The sequence below is a fragment of the Neofelis nebulosa genome, chromosome 15 (assembly GCF_028018385.1).
Source record: "Neofelis nebulosa isolate mNeoNeb1 chromosome 15, mNeoNeb1.pri, whole genome shotgun sequence".
Classification (NCBI taxonomy): Eukaryota; Metazoa; Chordata; class Mammalia; order Carnivora; family Felidae; genus Neofelis; species Neofelis nebulosa.
Window position 1 is genome coordinate 14,442,028 of NC_080796.1, and position 20,169 is coordinate 14,462,196.

General features: G+C 38.9%; 1 protein-coding gene across 2 annotated transcripts in view; it reads right to left on the reverse strand.

Moving 5' to 3' along the window:
- Positions 1-4,186: 4,186 nt before the first annotated feature.
- WDR64 (WD repeat domain 64) overlaps positions 4,187-20,169 on the reverse strand; it is a 145,974-nt gene continuing 129,991 nt past the window's right edge. For both annotated transcript variants that reach the window (XM_058701713.1, XM_058701714.1), the window contains 6 exons: positions 19,416-19,525; positions 16,303-16,491; positions 14,160-14,265; positions 11,317-11,397; positions 10,371-10,481; positions 4,187-4,711 (listed from right to left, as the gene is read on the reverse strand). In XM_058701713.1, coding sequence (XP_058557696.1) covers positions 4,628-4,711; positions 10,371-10,481; positions 11,317-11,397; positions 14,160-14,265; positions 16,303-16,491; positions 19,416-19,525 — 681 coding nt within the window. In that variant the 3' untranslated portion in view covers positions 4,187-4,627. The remainder of the gene's footprint in view (positions 4,712-10,370; positions 10,482-11,316; positions 11,398-14,159; positions 14,266-16,302; positions 16,492-19,415; positions 19,526-20,169) is intronic.

The window sequence follows — 20,169 nt, forward strand, 5'->3', positions numbered from 1 at the left end:
CATTGTGTTCCCTGTAGAGTTGGAGGTTCTGGTAGTGTTCTCTGGTCCTTTCTAATCTTTGTTGCTTTTAGGTTTTTTTTTCCATGTTTTTTCCAGAGAGTACCCTTAAAATTTCTTGCAGGGCTGGTTTAGTCGTCATGAACTCCTTTAGCTTTTGTTTTTCTGGGAAAAATTAAAAAAAAAATTAACGTTTATTTTTGAGAGACAGAGAGACAGAGTGTGAGCAGGGGAAGGGTGGAGAGAGAGAGGGAGACACAAAATCTGAAGCAGGCTCCAGGCTCTGAGCTGTCAGCACAGAGCCTGACACGGGGCTCGAGCTCACGGACCATGAGATCATGACCTGAGCCAAACTTGTATGCTTAACTGACTGAGCAGCCCAGGCGGCCATTTCTGGGAAAAATTTTTTATCTCTCCTTCTATTTTGAATGACAGCCTTGCTGGATAAAGAAGTCTTGGCTGAATATTTTTCCAATTCAACACATTGAATATATCCTGCCATTTCTTTCTGACCTGCCATATTTCTTTGGATAGGTCTGCTGTGAACCTGATCTGTTTTCCCTTATAGGTTAAGGACTTTTTTTTCTTTGCTGCTTTCATGATTCTTTCCTTGCCTGAGTATTTTGTGAATTTGACTATGATATGCCTGTTCATGGTCAGCTTTTGTTGAATCTAATGGGAGTTCTCTGTGCTTCCTGGATTTTGATGTCTGTGTCTTTCCCCAGGTTAGGACAGTTTTCTGCTATGATTTGCTCACATAAACCTTCTACCCCTTTTTCTCTCTCTTCATCTTCTGGAACCCCTATAATTCACATGTTATTCCTTTTTATTTTTTTTTATTTTTTTTTATTTTTTATTTTTTTTTTCATTTTTTTATTTATTTTTGGGACAGAGAGAGACAGAGCATGAACGGGGGAGGGGCAGAGAGAGAGGGAGACACAGAATCGGAAACAGGCTCCAGGCTCCGAGCCATCAGCCCAGAGCCTGACGCGGGGCTCGAACTCACGGACCGCGAGATCGTGACCTGGCTGAAGTCGGACGCTTAACCGACTGCGCCACCCAGGCGCCCCTGTTATTCCTTTTTAATGAGTCACTGAGTTCTCTAATTGTTATATCATGCTCTTTTGCCTTATTTTCCCTCTTTTTTTTGTGCTTCATTATTCTCTGTAAGTTTGTCTTCTATATCACTGATTCCCTGCTCTACTTCATCCATGTTGCTGTGGCATACATTCAAGATCACATCTCAGTTACAGCATTTTTAATTTCGTCCCGAGTAGATTTTATTTCTTTCATCTCTGCAGAAAGGGACTCTGCTTTTTTCAACCCCAGCTCGTATTCTTATTATCGTGATTCTAAATTCTGGTTCAGACATCTTGTTTGTATCTGTGTTGATTAAGTCCCTGGCTGTCATTTCTTCCTGTTCTTTCTTTTGGAGTGAATTCCTTCATTTCGTCATTTTGGAGGAAGAAAAAGAATTAATAAAATAAAAAAATAAACATTTAAAAAATTAACAGCAACACACACAAAAAATCAAATAAAGGATGCTAGATCCTAGGTGTGTTTTGGTCTGGCTGTTGCAGGAAGCTTGACAGAATAGAGAACAAAGGGAAAGAAAAGAAAGAAAAAAGGGAAGAAAAAGGAAATCATTTGAAAACTTAAAAAACAAATGCAGTAAAAAATGAAATGATGAAAGTAAAATAGAATTTAAAAATTTACAAAAAACTAAAAAACAGTACAAAAAATTAAAGAAAAATCTTTTTTATAAAAACGAAAAATGAAAATAATTTTTTTCTTTCTACATTCAAGAATAAGAAAAGAAAAAGAAAAAAATTTGAATAGATGGACCAGAGGACAGAATAAAATATGACTGAAATTATGTCCAGTTCCCCCCAGAAATCAAACTATGAAGCAGTTTATAGTCCGTAAAGTAAGCAGGTGGAGAGACTTGTGTTCCTCTAGAGCATGGTTGGCCCAGATGGACAGAGTTTGGCATAACACCCTGTTCTCCAGTAGATGGCACTCCTTAGTTTACTGGGGTGATTTTTGTGGTGCATATAGGCATGCATGCACATGTGCGGGAGGGTTGACAATGGTATCACCCAGCTACCCAGTCTCTAGTATCTGTGCTCTTGGTCACTGGAAATCAAGCACCCCTCCTTTGTCTCCAGCTTCTGTCCACTCCCTGCTTCTACATTTTCAGCAACCAAGTCATCAGCCTGCCGGGCGGCACCTCCTTCCTGAGTTTTATCTCAGATGGGGCTGTGTTTCCAAACCTCTCACTTCCGAGGGCCCTGCAGATTTGAACCACTCAGACCCAATGCGGGAGGGAATCGCCGAGCAATGGCTGGTGCCAGCCTGTCCCCAGGAACGTTTATGTGACCACACTGTTACCGATGCCCAGAGACTGTGGCTGAGTGCCAGCCCACCCCAGAAAATGTTCATGTAATCGTGTAGCAGTGGTGGTTCAGGGATTACAGTAAATCACAACACACTTCTGGTGCCAGGCTTCACCCTTAATGTCCTTGTTCCAACAGCAGTGAACATGGCTGTTCTCCAGGGTCCACTGGGACTTTACTTCTGGGTGGCCACACAGCCTCTACCAAATGTCCTCCCAGCAGGGGAACCACCTCTTCCTGTGTGGCTCGAGGACCACTTGGACCTCACTGTCTGCTCCAGGGGATTTGCTCTTCCTACCAGAGCTCTGCCAGGTATCAAGCTGTGGAGTTTCAGACTCTGCACTCCCCTGTTTATAGCATCTTAATGGTATTTAAACCCTCTCCTTTCTCCCTTTCTTGTTCAGTCCCTTGCTGGTGCTTCCACTCTTTCTCTTTCTCTCCAGGTGCTTTTGGGGGGAGTGCTTTTCCTGTATCTTCCCCCTGTCTCCGTCCTCTCTCTGCAGCAAAAACAGCTCCCTGCCCTCCACGGCTTCTTTCTTCCCCAGTTTGCCTCTCCACTCCATGTACCTGCCAAATTCTGTGGTTCAAGTGTACTGATTTTTTTTAAATCCTCAATTAAGTTTTCTAGGTGTGCAAGATTGTTTGTTATTGATCAGGCTGCATTTCAGGGACAAGACAGGCAAAAAAACCTTCCATGCTGCTCTGTCACCTTGGCCTCTCCCCCACCAACTTATTTTTTAGAGGGGGAGAGACAGAGAATGTGAGTGGGGGAGAGGGGCAGAAGGAGAGAGAGAGAGAGAGAGAGAGAGAGAATCTCAAGTTGGCTCCATGCCCAACTCAGAGTCCAACATGGGGCTTGACCTCATGAACTGGGAAATCATAACCTGAGCTAAAATCAAGAAAAAGAAAATTAGTAGGAGAAATAATCACAATTCTACAAGCACCCAAAATTAGTACACGCCTCAAAATAAACATAGAAATGTATAAAGTTTATGTGAATAAAAAATTTCTTTATTTTTTCCAAAGTTGTTGGAACTTTAAGAAATGGAGCCCTTCAGAATGGAAAGGCAGAATCAAATCTTAAGAGACCACAGTTTTTTATTACCAAGTGGTATCATGCATATAACTGCTTTGGGTGCGTATAACCCTTGACATGGGAATGCTTTCATTACCCAGAGCTCTGAATCATTTCCCAAAGAGAAGTGAGGTCAGTGGATGTGCAGGCTTCAATTCTGATACCTTCCTCATGCCTTTGATTTATTTAAAATCTCTTGTATTGTTGATCATATTTAGATGCTTTCATACAAATACAAATATAAAAATACCAAAAAATGTAAAAATACATGCGTGCCCATTGGTAAAATTAATGATTTGGCCACATTACCAAAATAAATTAGTAAAATAATTAATAAAAGATGAACCCGAGAAAGGTCAGATAATTCTTTTTATCTGGACTCATTTCTAGACTAAATGTAAATAACTTCTAACTTTAAGAAACTCTAAACATTTTCTTCCACATGACATTTCATTAAATGAAGGAAATAAAGGGGCGCCTGGGTGGCGCAGTCGGTTAAGCGTCCGACTTCAGCCAGGTCACGATCTCGCGGTCCGTGAGTTCGAGCCCCGCATCAGGCTCTGGGCTGATGGCTCGGAGCCTGGAGCCTGTTTCCGATTCTGTGTCTCCCTCTCTCTCTCTGCCCCTCCCCCGTTCATGCTCTGTCTCTCTCTGTCCCAAAAATAAATAAAAAACATTGGAAAATGAAGGAAATAAAGAGCTAGAGGCTTGATTTGCACATTTTTCTTTTTAATGTTTTTCTTTGTATAACACATAGGATGAAACAAATTCTGATAATTCTGCTTATGAATTCAGGTGAACAAGGGGGAGATGCAAACAGCTGATCATTGATAACCATGTTATTTTCAATCTACTTATGCTATTGATTCTCTTTGTTTCCTTATGTGTCATGTTGCTGACAGTAAGCAAGAAACATTCCCTATTCATTAAGTGGATTTCCATCTATGAGTGAAGTTGGCTAACTGTCTGCTTGCTGCTTCCTTGTTCAGATCTGAGGCCACCTGGGCTCCATGAGCAACCTTCTCCATTGAAGGATGGCCTGAGGATATAGATATGGATGACAGTGTCTGGGGGACCCACACTTTCATCCTGAAATAAAGACTGGAGTATCATACATGTGAAGCTCAGGCCACCACAGTCACATCTGATTTTTCTCTCTTCATTTGTTGATGGCTGGGAAGAAGGAAGAAGCCAGATTTATTTGTGGGACGAAATTTCTTTTCAGACTTTTCTTCCGTTGACTCTGTGAAATAAAGGACATGTCAATTAGTAACTGGCATTATATGATAAATACAATTTTTAGAGTCAAGTTGCCCCACTAATTTATGTAGAGATTTTAATCTCCCTAGTAAGAAAGTATAGTTATTTGCTTAACTATCCTGTATGCTTCCAGGGTAAATATGTGTTAAAAACTGGAGGTAGGGGTGCCTGGGCGGTTCAGTCAGTTAAGTGTCAGACTTGATTTCAGCTCAGGTCATGATCTCATGGTGAGATCGAGCCCCGAGTTCGGCTCTGTACTGGGCGTGGAACCTGCTTAGGATTCTCTCACTCTTCCTCTCCCTTTGCCCCTCCCCCACCTGCTCAAGTGCGTGCCTGCATGCACACACTCTTTCTCTCTCTCTGAAAAACGAAACGAAACGAAACAAAACAAAACAGGAGGTGGGGTTCCAGAAGGGTATAGTGGAAAAGCAGAAGCTTTGGACTAACTACTTGACTGGGCAGTTATCCCATGCTGGGACTCAACTACCCAGTCTGCAAGGGTTTGATTAAAATAAAGCCAATTACAGAAGTTTGCTATGTTGTTGTCAGGCATAAAGATATCATATATGAATATCATCAGAGTCCATTGACTTATAGGAAAATAAAATCAAGTGATGATCCCACAAATGAGAAATGAAAATTAGTTTTGAATTAGATAGTTCTGGAAGACATACATATAGAAAGTTAAACTCATTTGGTTTAAAAATTCAGAACAAGAAGTATCTAATTTTTGTCAGTAATATTCAGCTAATATTGACAGTACACATCAGTTTGATTTTATGCTCTATTATGGAGAATAAGAAAGAAAGAAGGAAGAAGGGAGAGGAAATACAGAGAGTTCTAGCTAAAGAAAAAAACAGAGAGAGCCCCAAGGTAAAATTCAAGCACCTAAAGATCTCTCAGGCTTGAACGCTTACAGTCACCTGACCAGTCCTCTCTGAGACACAAGGTGGGAAACTTAGTTCCCCAGATCAATCCACTAACCAACTGGAGCAAATTCCCAGCTGCACCGATTTTCTAATCTAATTTTCTATCATTATTCTCCCCCACTTCCTCCTGCTCTCTCCCCTCCTTCTTGATCTCATTCATTCTTTCATTCAGCAAATTTTGTGTGTGTGTTTGTGTGTGTGTGTGTGTGTGTGTGTGTGTGACTTATGTGTCTGTTCTAAGCCCTGGAGATCCAACAGAGAATAAGCCAAAGTGCCTGCTTTCATGGATCTTACATTCTAGTGGGGGAGAATCATTACAAATAAATCAACTTTTATGAAATGTGATGGCAGGTAGTGATTGGAGCTGTGAAGAAAAATAAACTAGGGTGAGGGCACAGAGAGTGATGGAAAGGGAGAGTTCTTCCTTGTTCATTACCTGCAGACTCTCATCTGGTTACTTAACCCGGAGACACCGAGCAGCTTCCTGACTGCCTGAATTACACTGCATTGTATTTAAGTGTCTGGGCTCTGAAGTCAACCTGCTGGATTTAGATCCCAGCTCTACTATTTACTTCTTTTGGGATCTTAAATAAATTATTTATCCTCTTGTGCTTCAGTGTTCTTGAATATCGAATGGGGATGGTAATCATAACTCCTTCGTTGTTATAAAGATTCAGTGAAAGAGTGTATATAGAACCTACAGGTTTGTGCCTGGCATGCTAATTTAAACACGAATGTTAGCTATTATCACCAGCAGTAGCACTCAGTTACAGTTTATATCCCCTTTCACCTGAAATAAAATTGTGAGTGTTTTTCTGTTATTCTTTGAAAAGTTATAGTATGCTATTATATATATTTTTTCATTGTTTTAAGTAATGGATGAAACACAGTTGTATGAATAATCCAAAACTAACAGGTAGTCAAAAGAGTGTTTGTTTGGGGTTTTGTAATTCATATATTTTATGCCTATGTTTGCATTCTTATATATCTTTCACTTAAACATTTTTCTATTATTGGCTATGCTTCCACAATTGTGTAAATGGATCACATGTCACAAAGTTCATGTTCTCCCACTCTCTTCCACATTTAAATTGAAAAGGAGCTACAGTTGACCCTTGAGGATCCCCCCATGCAGTAGAAAATCCACGTATAACTTTTGACTCTCCCCATACTTAACTACTAACAGTCTACTGTGGACTGGAAGCCTCACCAGTAACATACACAGTGGATTAGCACATATACCATATTTTTATAATAAAGAAAGCTACAGAAAAGAAAATATGATTAAGAAAATCATCAGGAAGAGAAGGTATACTGTACTGTATATTTATTGAGAAAATCATCAGGAAGAGAAAATACTGCACTGTAATTATTGAAAAAAATCTGCACAGAAATGGACCGTTGTAGTTCAAACCTGTGTTGTTCAAGTGTCCACTGTATAAAATTGGCTCTGATGTATGCTTTCCTGTGCTATGGTTAGTATTTTGTAACTTGTTTAATTCTAAAGGGATTTACAAGCTATTTAAAGACACTAATAATTGAAATCAGCATTTCTATTATTTAAAAATAATCAGTTGAAGAGATTAAGATACCTGTTTTTGGACTATTTGCTCAGAGAACTTTCTCTTCTCTTTCCTGTGAGCTCTTTGATCTATGAATGGCTTCTTAGTGCCCAACACAGTGCAGGGCACATTAGTAGGTATTTCAAGATATTCTGTACATGTTTGTTTCACAAAACTGGAATTTGAACACAAAATTTTCTGAAGTAATGTTATGCCTAGCTTCTTGGAAGTGCTTTTCATGAAAATAGATATTTGATGGGTATTTATTAATTTGACCTCATCCACTATTTTCCCCACTTAAGCTGTATGTTTTTTTTTAAATTGCAGACAATCAACATAGTGATTCTTTTTTTTTTTAAGTTTATTTATTTATTTTGAGAGAGAGCAGAAGTGGGGTGGGGGTAGAGAAGGAAAGATAGAATCCCAAGCAGGCTCTGTACTCTCAGTGCAGAACCCAGTGAGGGGCTTGAACCCACAAACTGTGAGATCATGACCTGAGCCAAAGTTAAGAGTCAGATGCTTAACAGACTGAGTCACCCAGGTGCCCCCATGATTCTTTAATCTATACCAGTTTCCAGATTTCATTGTCATCTTGCTAAGTGCATAATTTTGTGGAAAGGACCTAATATTATTTTGGAAACAGATTTTAACCCCTGACTATACTTAACTCTTTTCTACATTAAACTAGAAAGGGAATTTTTACCTTTTCTATAAGCAAATGGAGATATCTACTCCTTTTACCCTTCTTGTATGGTTAATGATTTTTCAGAGCGAAAGAAAGCTTTATTCTCTTTATTAAGAGAAAATAAAGTTTTAATATCTATTAAAACAGTAGATATATTAAAAATTCCTTTGCATTTGGAGAAATAATTTATCATATTTCATGATCGTTGACAAAATTAATCATAGTGGAATCAATTTCTGATGATCTAAGTGTAGATTATTCATTATGTAGATTAACCATGACTAATTTTTATTCCATTTTTGTCTTCCTCCTGGTATTTAAGACACATTTGGCCACTTTCTTTCTTCACTTAGTCTGTACTTAAAGAATGCAAAGTATATTTAATATCAGATGAGGCAAAACAAATAAGAATGGAAATACAAGCATAAAATATACAAATTATAAAACCCCAAAAAAACACTCTTTTGCTTACCTGTTAGTTGTGGATCATTTTATACCACTGTGTTTCATCCACTACTTAAAACAATTAACAGTAAATTATATTATTTTATAGAAAATCCTCTATTGCCAAAAATTCATATTCAAACAATTGGTAGAGTTGATGATTAACAGGAATCATTTATGTACATAAGCTAACAAAATAATGGTCAAGATTTCTATATAATTAAATAAAGCAGCTTTTTGTTCTGGTGGTGGGAGTTATGATTTTTATCGTTTATTCCATTAGGCACAGACAGTATGAACCAACTCTTTCTGTTTTTAGTCTGACATCATGAAATGAGGCTTACAAGAAGTACCATGTGTTAGATCCTCCTCTTAAGGTTTGATCCATTTTTTTAAGTTTATTTATTTATTTTGAGAGACAGAGGGCATGAACAGAGGGGAGCCAGAGAGAGAGAGGGAGAGAGAGGATCCCAAGCAGACTGTGCTATCCACCTCAGTGGGGGGCTCGAACTCACGAACCGTGAAATCAAAACCTGAGCTGAGGGGCACCTGGGTGGCTCAGTCAGTTGAGCGTCCGACTTCGGCTCAGGTCATGATCTCGTGGTTTGTGAGTTCGAGCCCCACGTCAGGCTCTGTGCCGAAGGCTCGGAGCCTGAAGCCTGCTTCGGATTCTGTGTCTCCTTCTCCCTCTGCCCCTTCCCCACTTGTGCTCTGTCTCTATCAAAAATAAATAAAATATTTAAAAAAAACACAAAAAACCTGAGCTGAAATCAAGAGTCAGGTGCTTAACCAACTGAGCCACCCAGGAGCCCCACATTTCATCTATTTTATTATAAAGATGAGACGAATGGCCACAGGTTAAGTTGAGCCAATACAAGCTTCCTGGAACTAGTAGAAGAGTGACAGCATTTGAATTTTCTAGGCTGTATGGCTTAATAGGATGAGCATGACATTTAGAGTCACAAGTAGAACTCAGCTTATCACTTATTTCTTATGTGATCTTTGGCAAGTCGCTTACCCTCTGGTTAGGCTCTACTTTTTCCCAGTTTTAAGATGGGTATAACATTTTTCTTTGTAATTGTTGTGAAAATGAGGGGAATAATTTCTAAAAGTACTATGTAAACTATAAGTCGTTGAACGTTAGCTACGCCTATTAATACACAAAACAACTTCTTGACGTGGCTGGTGAGACAGAGGCTTACAGATTTCATGGCTCCATCCTGTAGGTACCATAACATTCAGAAGAAAGGATGGTTATACAACCCTCGGAGATGTTATGTCATGTTACCTAGCTTTTTTTTTTTTTTAACTTTATATGATTTTCTTTTTTTAAATATGAAATTTATTGTCAAATTGGTTTCCATACAGATTCCCTCCTCAATACCCATCACCTACTTTCCCCTCCCTCCCGCCCCCCACCAACCCTCAGTTTATTCTCAGTTTTTAAGAGTCTCTTACGGTTTGCCTCCTTCCCTCTCTGTAACTTTTTTTTTTTCCCCTTCCCCTCCCCCATGGTCTTCTGTTAAGTTTCTCAGGATCCACATAAGAGTGAAAACATATGGTATCTGTCTTTCTCTGTATGACTTATTTCACTTAGCATAACACTCTCCAGTTCCATCCACATTGCTACAAAGGCCATATTTCATTCTTTCTCATTACCAAGTAGTATTCCATTATATATATATATATATATATATATATATATATATATATATATACATACCACAACTTCTTTATCCATTCATCAACTGATACTAGCTTTTAAAAGTAGGCAGTGAATCTAAGTCTTGAATTAGCTCTGGAAAAATTTCATTTGTCAGGTTCAGAGGTCCTGTTTAATTTTTCCTCTCTGTCCAGCAAATTCATGATTTCCATCTCACAGAGCTAAAACATATGCATCGTGGAATATTCATGATAAGAATATGGACTGAGAAAATCTTAGGCCCAGAATGTCCCTGGGAACAAAGAAATAATTAACAGTCCACACAGAAAAGGAATACACTAGGAATTCTAAGTACTAACCTTATCATGAGTGTGACCTCCCTTCTTTTTTCCTGGATTGATGTCAGAAGATTCCCTTCGTGCTTCTGAACCAATGAGTGGAAGAAATCTTAGGCTAGTGGGGCTTGGTACCTAGAAGCCATAAGTAAAGATTTAGTGAGACATATTTAAGGTGATTACACCTGTAATGTGAATTCACGGGGGTGGAGAATAGGGAAAGGTTCAACTGCTTTAAAATATACCCCTCCTTCCCAGATGCCCACTATGACTTCTTGACACTTCATCCTTAGCATTATCTGTAGCTTAAGTGTTTGACCCTATTACAGGGAACATGTTCTTGGGAAGGAGAAATAACATTTTATGAAATAATAAGTTAAGGTTAAGTTGAAGTATTTCTTCTTCAGTTTATTATTCTTGGTTTAATTAGTTGTTTAATTTAACAGAGGTTAGCTCTAGTGGAGACTGGAAGAGAATGAGTAAGGAGGAGAAAATTCTGGGCAGAGGATGAATTCTGGGCCAACGGACAGCACAGGCAAAGTCACAGAAGAGGGAAGAGTGGTGATGCTTAAGGAATGGCAAGTAATTTGGCACAGCTGGAGTATAAGATACATGGGAGAATGTGGTAGAAAATGAGATCATACAGTTCAGGCAGATGCCAGATTATGAAAGGTTTGTATGCCAGGCTAAAGGTATTTGGATTTTATCCTGTAGGCGATGAAGAGCCAGGTTAAAATCTGAAATAGTTTCTTATAGTGTTGTTTAACGTGAAATGGCAGAGGCAAATGGTCAAGACCATGGACATCTAGAACCAGAGATTTCTTTGGGATCAGATGCAGCATGCTCATAGAAGCATCAGTCTGCTTGGTTATGTGATTTTCTTCAACCTTGTTGGGTAGCCCAAGGTCGGGAATGAGACATCAGATTCCTTGTTTTCTAACTACTCCAGTTCTAGAAGCCTCCAACTTACCCTATATATAGGAAGAGAGCCGAAAACAATCCCTGCCTCTCTGTTTTCCATCAGGAATCCTTCTAAGGCACGTCTTCGAATCTGCAAAACACAGGAAGTGGATGTTTAGTGATGTGGGCACATTCTATCAGTGGCAAAATTCCTGGGTTTAAATCCTGACTCTGATGCTTATTAGCTGAGTGAGCTTGGGCAAGTTCTTTCCCTGTTGACTATTTATGAGGATCAAATGAAATAACACAGATAGTGTGCTACTCAAATGTAAGATTTACTATCATTGTATTATTATTGCTGATAATGATATGTCAAAAAGAAGTGAATGAATACATTTTATATAATTGAGAAAAGGAATAGGCAAAACAAGATTCTGGAAGAATTCAGAGATTCCTAAGAAAAGGGTGTTTTAATTCAACTTTAGCATTAACGTTTTATTATTTTACCAATGAATTGAAAAGATAAAGTTGAGCTAAGCGGTAGACAATCCTTGGGGCATTTGATTGTTTCAAGGCCTTTTAAACTTTGCTAAAGATTTCCCCAAAATGTATTTAATATTGCAGTTAAATTATTTAAAAAATTATTTCTTATCTTCAAATTAGAAGAGAATATTAAAAGGACATACCAGTCTTTATTTTTAGGTTGTACTATTTCAATCCTATTCAACAAAATTGAGTTATATGCTATGCATACGTTTTTGGCCATAAAGAGCTTAGGACTCAGTGGTGAGTGGGAAGTAAAGATGAGTACACAAAAAAATACTGATTCATTGGAGAACATGGTAAATGAATACGCTATAAAACACAAAGCAGGGAGAGATCAGGGTTGTTGGAGAATGTAGAATTAACATTTATTGAGAATCTGTGATGTAACTGTATGCATCTTCACATCTAATCCTCACCACAACACTCTGAAGGGTTTGCAGATGAATAAAGAGATAAAATTATTTAAGACTAAACCTAAGTCTGTCCCACTCCCCATCCTGTCCTTCTCCTCCTTGTCACCCTGCCCTCTGGGAGCAGCTGAGTTCCATTTGGACAGAAAGGCAGGACTTACGAGAACTATTTAATTTGGAAAATATTAAGTATTTATCAAATTATGAAGTTGATAATGTGAAAGAATAATCACATAATGAACATCCATGGACCCACTGCTCTGTTTTATGTATTGAAACAATACCCTCAACTTTGAGGTTCTGAGTCTTTTTCATCTGCCTTTAAAATGTAATGACTGTCCTGAACTTTGTGCTTTTAATTCTCTTGCTTTTGTTTATATTATGTAAATTTTTGCCCAAACAATATTTTATTTAGTTTGGCTTCTTCTTGACTTTTATATAAATGAAATAATTATGTACATATTCTTAAGCAAAACTTTTCCCATTTAATAGCATGTGTCAAACAATTATTCATATACATGAGTGTTGTTTTGGTCCATTTATATTCACTCTTCTGTAGTATTCCAGTTTATAGATATGCCATAATTATGTTCCAATTATAATGTCTGTGAGCATTTAGGCTGCTTTCAGGTTTTTCTATTACAAACAGTACTGCTCTGAACATTCTTGTGCCTGCCTCCTAACCATGTGTTTAAAGGTTTCCCAAAGATATATATCTAGGATACTGTAACTATTTTCAACTTTACTAGATAACGCCATATTGTTTTCCAAAGTGGTTCTACCAATTTACACTATTTCCACCAGCAGATTAGTGTTCTGATTGTGCCAAATGCACACTGACCCTTGATATTGTCAGACTCTCTGACATTTGCCAATCTGCTGGGTGTAAAATTATATCTCATAATATTATTGATGTGGATTTCCATGTTTACTAATGAGCATCTCATCATGTGCTTATTGGCAATTTTTTTTCCTTCTGTGATGTATCTATTCAAGTATTTGACCATTTTTTAAATTGGACTGTCTTTTTTTCTTATTGATTTTTTTAGGACTTCCTTTTCTATTCTGAATACTAATCTTTTGTCAATTACAAAGGTGGGGTGGACTTGACAGAGAAAGGTCACAGATGTGGTACGGACAGCTCAGGCGAACTGGAGCAGAAGGCAGGAATGCTCAGGAAATAACAACTAGCCTGATCTGTAGAGGGTGGGGCAATGGTAGGTTAGTAACAGGAGATAAGTTTAAAAAGGTTAAGTTTGGCTTATTGTGTTGAAGATCTTGAAGAAATTGATTTCAATTAATACCACACCTTAGCCTAAAGACTCATGCTATATCCACTTTTTACAAATATTGCAAATAGAATGAATAGCAGGACCCATTTCTCTCCTAATTCTGCACTGGAGAAAAGTGTGTCAGTCTGTGATAGGCAGAATCATGGCAACCAAAGATGTCCACATCCTATTTCTCCCACCCCCAACCTATGGTTTCACTGCCTTACTTGGCGAAAGGAACTTTGCAGATGTGATTTAGGTCAGGAACCTTGAGGTGGATTATACAGGTGGGTCCAATCTAATCCCAGGCATCCTTAAAAACAGAGAACCTTTCCCATAGGGTCACAGACATGTGACCACAGGAAGATGGTCAGGGAGAAGCAATATGTCTGGCTTTGAAGATGAAGGAGGAGGGCCCCCAAACTAAAGCATTGAGATTCTCCCCTACAGCCTCTATAAAAGGAACATAGCTCTGGAAACACTTTAATTTTAGACCAGTGAGAACCAGGACAGACTTCTGACATATAGAACTATAAGATAATGAATTTATATTGTTTAAGCCACCAAGTTGGTAGTAATTTGTAACAGCAATAATAGAAAACTAATATACCAGAGAGATCTAAATTCAGGAAAACAAAAGCAAAGTGCTTTATCTTTTTTTGTTCACTTGTTTGTTTTAAGGCTACCTTGGGAGAAGAGAGAGACTTGAAAAACTTAAAATCATGATCCACTTCAAAGGCCTTGGGAGGTGTACGTTTGAAAAGCAAAGACATTGAGCTCATTTTTTTCCATCTGTGTAAAAAGATACAAGAAAAACTGTTCAGCACATACCCACATCTTTTATTCTCTGCCTACTGCACATGTATCCATTAAATCCTTCTTTCTCTGTGTCCCAAATTCTCTGGCTTTCATGGCACCAGTCCTAATGATGCTACCTCTGCACTTAACTAGTCATTCTTTATTTGTTCACTCAAATACCTTTTAAGTGCCTATTGTGTGCTAAGCACTAAGCTAAGAACTGGGTATATGAAGATGTATAAAACATGGTCTTAATCCTCAAGGAACTCACAGAGCTAGTGAAGGAGATGCATATTACCAAATTAGAATATACTATTTTGAGTACCAAGATAAATGGATGTTCAAGGCTCAGCAATTACCCATTGATCAACTGTGTGTGGGGAACTTTACCACAACTCGATGAGTCTTGACTCTACTACACCACCTCATGTTTTGGCACGACCTCTTCTCTGGAGCTCTTGCTGGCCAGTCAAGGCAAGGCTTGAACCCTTCAGTGGAGTCTTGGCAGTCACGTGGAACCCTTGTCGATTCTTCTAAAATTGCTGCTGTGTGGCTTGTGACACTTTGCTTCAATTTCTGTTTCTTCTACCAACTATTGGACTAGATGATGGCATGCAATCTCTCCAGCTTTGGCGCACTTACGATTTCCCTAAAGGGATTTATTTTAGACAATCCCTTCTGCTTCTTCCCATTTTTGACTCATCTGGTCAGTTCCCCCTGTTCTGGTCTGCTCTATATTACCAGTCCAGGGAGGACCCCCATGCTTTGCTGATGTTGAGCTCAGTTAAGCTCCAATCACTTCCATAATGACAAAGATCCAACCACATCAAAACCAGGACTGAATGTTACAAAAGCGCAAAACACCTTTTGCCAACACTCTGTTCCCTACTAGGTAACTGTCCTCTTTTTCTAAGCCTTTAAGCAGTGCTCAGGTGTCCTTGAGACACAAGCATACCCATGAATCAAACTCTTGTTTAACGTTAGAGCTATCTGACTTCCTTAAAAAGCAATATATACTATCATCACCTCACATCTCCTATTTATTTCTCAAGCACTAGCATGTGATTGTTACCCACCACTCCACTGACATTACCCTCTCCAAGGTCATCAGCTGAAATAATGCCAATCGTGTGTTTACTTTTCTGTTGTCCTATGTGACTTCACTGCCACATTCTACAAATGTGTCCTCACTACCACTTGTCATCATACCATGTGCATGTGGTTTTCTTTTCAACAACCAGACAGGTCTATCTCAATGCTCATTAAATATCTTCACTTGGATGTCCCACAAACATCTAGACTTACACTTGTCCAAAACCAAATGCACTATCCTTTTCTTCAGACTTGTTTTTTCTCTTCTGTATTCTGTCACTATGATTTCTGTAAAGCTTAAAATCCTTCTGTTGGTCCGTTACAAAACCCATTGCGATTTGGCATCTATAAAATTTTCTTGCTTTATCTCCCACCACGTCGTCCTTACTTGCTCACTGGACCCCCCAGTCTTGAAAAACTACATCATAGTCTTTCATTATTTAGTGATTTTACCTACCCATGATTTAAGGAAACATAGAAGATCAAAGTTGCCTCTTTGGTCTTGTTTGGTTACATCCCATCTACCCCTTGGTGATTATCTTGAGAATTACATTTTCCTAGAAGTACTATTATACTGAACTGTAGCTTTTTGTTTACATATTTTTCCCCTCCACTGGATTGCAATGTTATTGAAAAGTCCTGGACTTTTCACCTTTGAATTCTCCATGTCCAGCACAGTGTCACATTCTTGGGGTGCCTGGGTGGCTCAGTCGGTTAAGTGTCTGACTCTTGGTTTCAGCTCAGGTCATGATCTCACGGTTTGTGAGTTTGAGCCCCACATTGGGCTTTGTGTTGATGGCACTGAGCCTGCTTGAGATTCTCTCTCTCATTTCTTTGCCCCTTTCCTGCTTGTGCTCTTTCTTAAAATAAATAAATAAACTTAAAAAAATAGAGTTTAATTCTTGTCTGCTCATCTAAAGAAAAACCCAGTGGTCTTACTTTTGCCGGTCAAATACCAGAGGATATTCATATTTTTGCGTCTTCTCTGTGAATTTGTTTTCTTCTTTTATTTCTATGGGATATTCATTAACATCACATGGCAAAATGAAATCATTTGTTGGTGATATTTCAAACATTCTTCGCTGTCCAAAATATCCACAGTAATGACCATTGAGGGCATGCCAGACCCTGAGGAAAGGCAAAAGTAGGGAGAAGAAAGTAACTGGAATTCAGTGAAAGTTATTGTTTATTAGATCATTTATATGGGTTTTTACTGGTCCATCAGAGATTTTAAGCTTGAATCGAGGACTATTCCTGTTAAATACATGGAACCAATCATAGCATAAGCATTTTTATCCATTAGAATTCTAATCAACAACAATTTTGGGAAATGTTGATTTGAATCTGTACTTATGATGGCCATTCATTAAAATCAGAAAACAAGGAATGGATATTTCCCAGAATAACACTGTTCATTCATTGTGATCAGAACCTGTGTTGGCTGACAGTATGCTAGTTGAATTAGGCCTTACAGTGTGCTATATCTTAGTTGTCTACCTCTGCATCAGCATCAGTAGGGCTTGTGGGAGGAGTTTCCTAAGGATGCTTTTACTATTAACAAAATCCTCTCAACCTCCATCCATAACTCCTACTGTTCTGGAAAAAACATACTATTTTTCACAACTGAGTTATGAAATAAGGTGACAAAAGAAGTGTTGTTTTTTTTTTTATCCATATGCATAGTTTTACTATCAGGTCACTCTGTGAGATCCCTCTAAGCAGCCCACTTGATTTAAAGTCCTATAGAATATCCTTAGCAGGAGTGTGTGCCCTGCATCTTAAGGAAAGATAAAACAGTATGTGGAAGATCTTGCTTTTATATCTTGACTTCAACCTCAGAGTAACAAATGATGGAAGCAGTCATCATGGCCCATGAGGAGGACACACTAAATGAGGTAAGAGTAAATTCCACCAAGTTCAAGTGGTTTCCCAGGTCACGGGGGCGGGCATTGAGGAGAGGACAGAGGAGAGGTATCTAGCCAGGACTCCTCACACCTAATAGCATCCTAAGAATGTAACATGAGCATTTTACATCCCTTACATATTCTAATTCTCCTACACTGCCTTGCCAGAGCCTTCACCAAAGTGAAATGGACCAGTCCTTCCAGCACAGAAGTTAGAGGGTAAGGACTACCTTTAGGACAACTCCAAACTCACTCTATTCTAGGTCAGGACTGAAGCAGCTTCTGATCTTGTTTTGTGACATTTCCTGCTGCATGTGGAATTCTTCCAGATGACTGATCCCACCTCTCAGCCTGATTTCCTGGGTCTTAGATAAATATCTTAGCCCTGTCTATCCTCTGTCTAAGAGCTAAGTCTTTATTACACTTTTTCCTATTATAATATCACAATCTTTTTGAAAACAAAGATTTAGAATGTTAAAATTCCCTACCCCTTTGGAAAGTGGCAGCCAGTGTTTGCAAAAGGACATAGCTTAGTTATAAAGGGAAGTGTATCTGAGATAGTTATTCATAGAGCTACTTTTTCTGAATTGAGTATCTAGGGAGATCTCCACTTGAAGGAATCATATAAAAGAAATTTCTGAGCAGGGAATGCTCATAACAACAGAAGTGTGTGCACATGTGACATGTGGTGCACGTACACACGTGCGTTTGTGTGTGCGTGCCTGTGTGTATTACAATCCCCAGTTAGCACTTCTGACAGGTAGCTGAAAATAAACTGGAACAGAGACCCAAGGGACAGAGTTGTGAAAAACATCTGTAATAATGAAATGTCATGTTTTTAATTTTTCCTAATAATAAAATAACACATTCCCTTTCTGGCGGAGGAAGAGCTCTGTTTAACCCCAGTTAGGACCTTGCCCCCTTCCAGACTCACCTTTCACTCAACATTTCTAATAATTTACTTTCACCCTTCCATATTTAAAGTATTTTCCTCTTTTAGTGCCTCCTTTCTCTCTCTTTTTTCTTTTTTTTCCTTAAGTGCCTCCTCTCTTAATGAATGGTACCATCGTTCACTGAGTGGTATATGGCAGGAGGTAGGCTTGACATCCACTGCTTACCTTCCCTTTCAGTTACAGTTTATGTCTCCTGGATTTTATCTCCTGGACAGTTCTCAGATCCAGACTATCTGCTTCCAGCACTGTTGCCACTGCCCTAGTCCAGGCACCTGCACTCAGCATAGACTTCCAACTGGTCTCTTTGCTCCCACCTTGCTGCTCTGAAATCCATTCCCTACACGTTATTTTTTTAAAAAATGTAAATCAGATTATGTTAGTCCTTCACTTAAAATCCTTTGGAGGCTATTTCCTTCAAGGTGAAGATTCAAACCAGCCCCTGACTCACACAGGGTCTTTTACCCAATGTAAAATATTCCTTCCTTTTTGCCTTCACTATGTTTAAACTCTCCAGCACACTTTGAAACCTCTCTACCACTCTTGATCTTACCTGACTTTATTCTCCCAAGAGGATAATTCATTACCATGATTTTGACACATTTTAACATGCAGCAATTTGTCTCAAGAAATGTCATGGCATTTCCTTTCTTTTTGTATGTGTGTATGTGTGTGTGTGTGTGTGTGTGTGTGTGTGTGTTCAGTATTGGTGTATGTATCCTTAGCATTATCCAGGCAATTAGAAATAAGTAGGCTTTGCAGAATCAATCACAGTGTCCATGAAAACATTAGCTTGCTTTCACTTTTCTCAGTGTTGAGTTGCACTTTGCTATGACTTTCTTTATGCCTTCTGATCCTGTGTCTCCTGTGGCTGTTCCTGGGCTTGGGTCTATCTCTCTGAGATAATCATCTTGCTTCATTCTTTGAAATGAGTACACAAAAAACACTTTTATTGAAGTATTTGTCATACTCTGACATGGATGAGCAGGGCATCTTGTCTCCTTGGGCATGGAAAAGAATTCTAAGCCAGTGGCCATCTTTCCAAAGCCCTTTCTGCGTGCCACATTTTGTTTGTTTGTTTATGTACTTATTTTAATTATCCAATCAAGATTGTATTTGGGGTATAAACTTAAACTGTAGCTTAAAATTTTTACTTCTCGTGCTCAAAACCCTAAATTCACAATATGAAGGTCCATACCTTACTGAGCCATCAATGGAGGCAGTAAGTACCACTTGTTTGTCTTCTACGTAGATTACTTGAACAATTTCTAAAGAATGAGCACGCCAGGCAAGCCGCTGCTTCAGTTTCTAGAAAGCAACAATAAAGCATATTCCGTAGCATAAGTATGTGCTGATCATAATCCAATCTCAAGCAAAACCAGTAACCACGAATGAGCCAAGCTTCCAAGTGAATGGGTGTGGACATCTGTGCAAGTCGAAACCCTTCTCCCTGTGAGCTCTTTTTCCTTGCTCAGGTACCCTAACTCCATTTTTAGGTGTTTGTTCATCTCATGTGTTCCTGGGAGAAGAAAGACCTTATGTCTTTAGCAATTTCTCGTTTAAGTGAGGATGAACATTTAGTTGAGGATTACAAGATGAGTAGACAAAAGAAAAGCCTTAGGAGAAAGGCTGTGGGATAGGCAGAGGCAGAGTGGAATCAGGGGCAGGAGGAAGCAGAGATGAAAGGTGAGGACCGAAGGGGAAGTTGGCAAAACTTCCGTGTTTTCAAATTTTATCCAGAGATAGCCCTGGTGATTTTGTTCTCTTTTTTTGGTGGTGGTGGTGGTGGTGATGGAGGTAGTAGGGTTATATACGATATCACAAGGAATCAACAATTAGAATGGGCCTGGCTCATTCTCTTTGATAGACCTCAGAGGTCTCAATTCAAGATGTGGCTTATCCTCAAGTCTAGAGCCTTTAAACAGGCCTGAACTGTGTGAACTAGAGTTGTC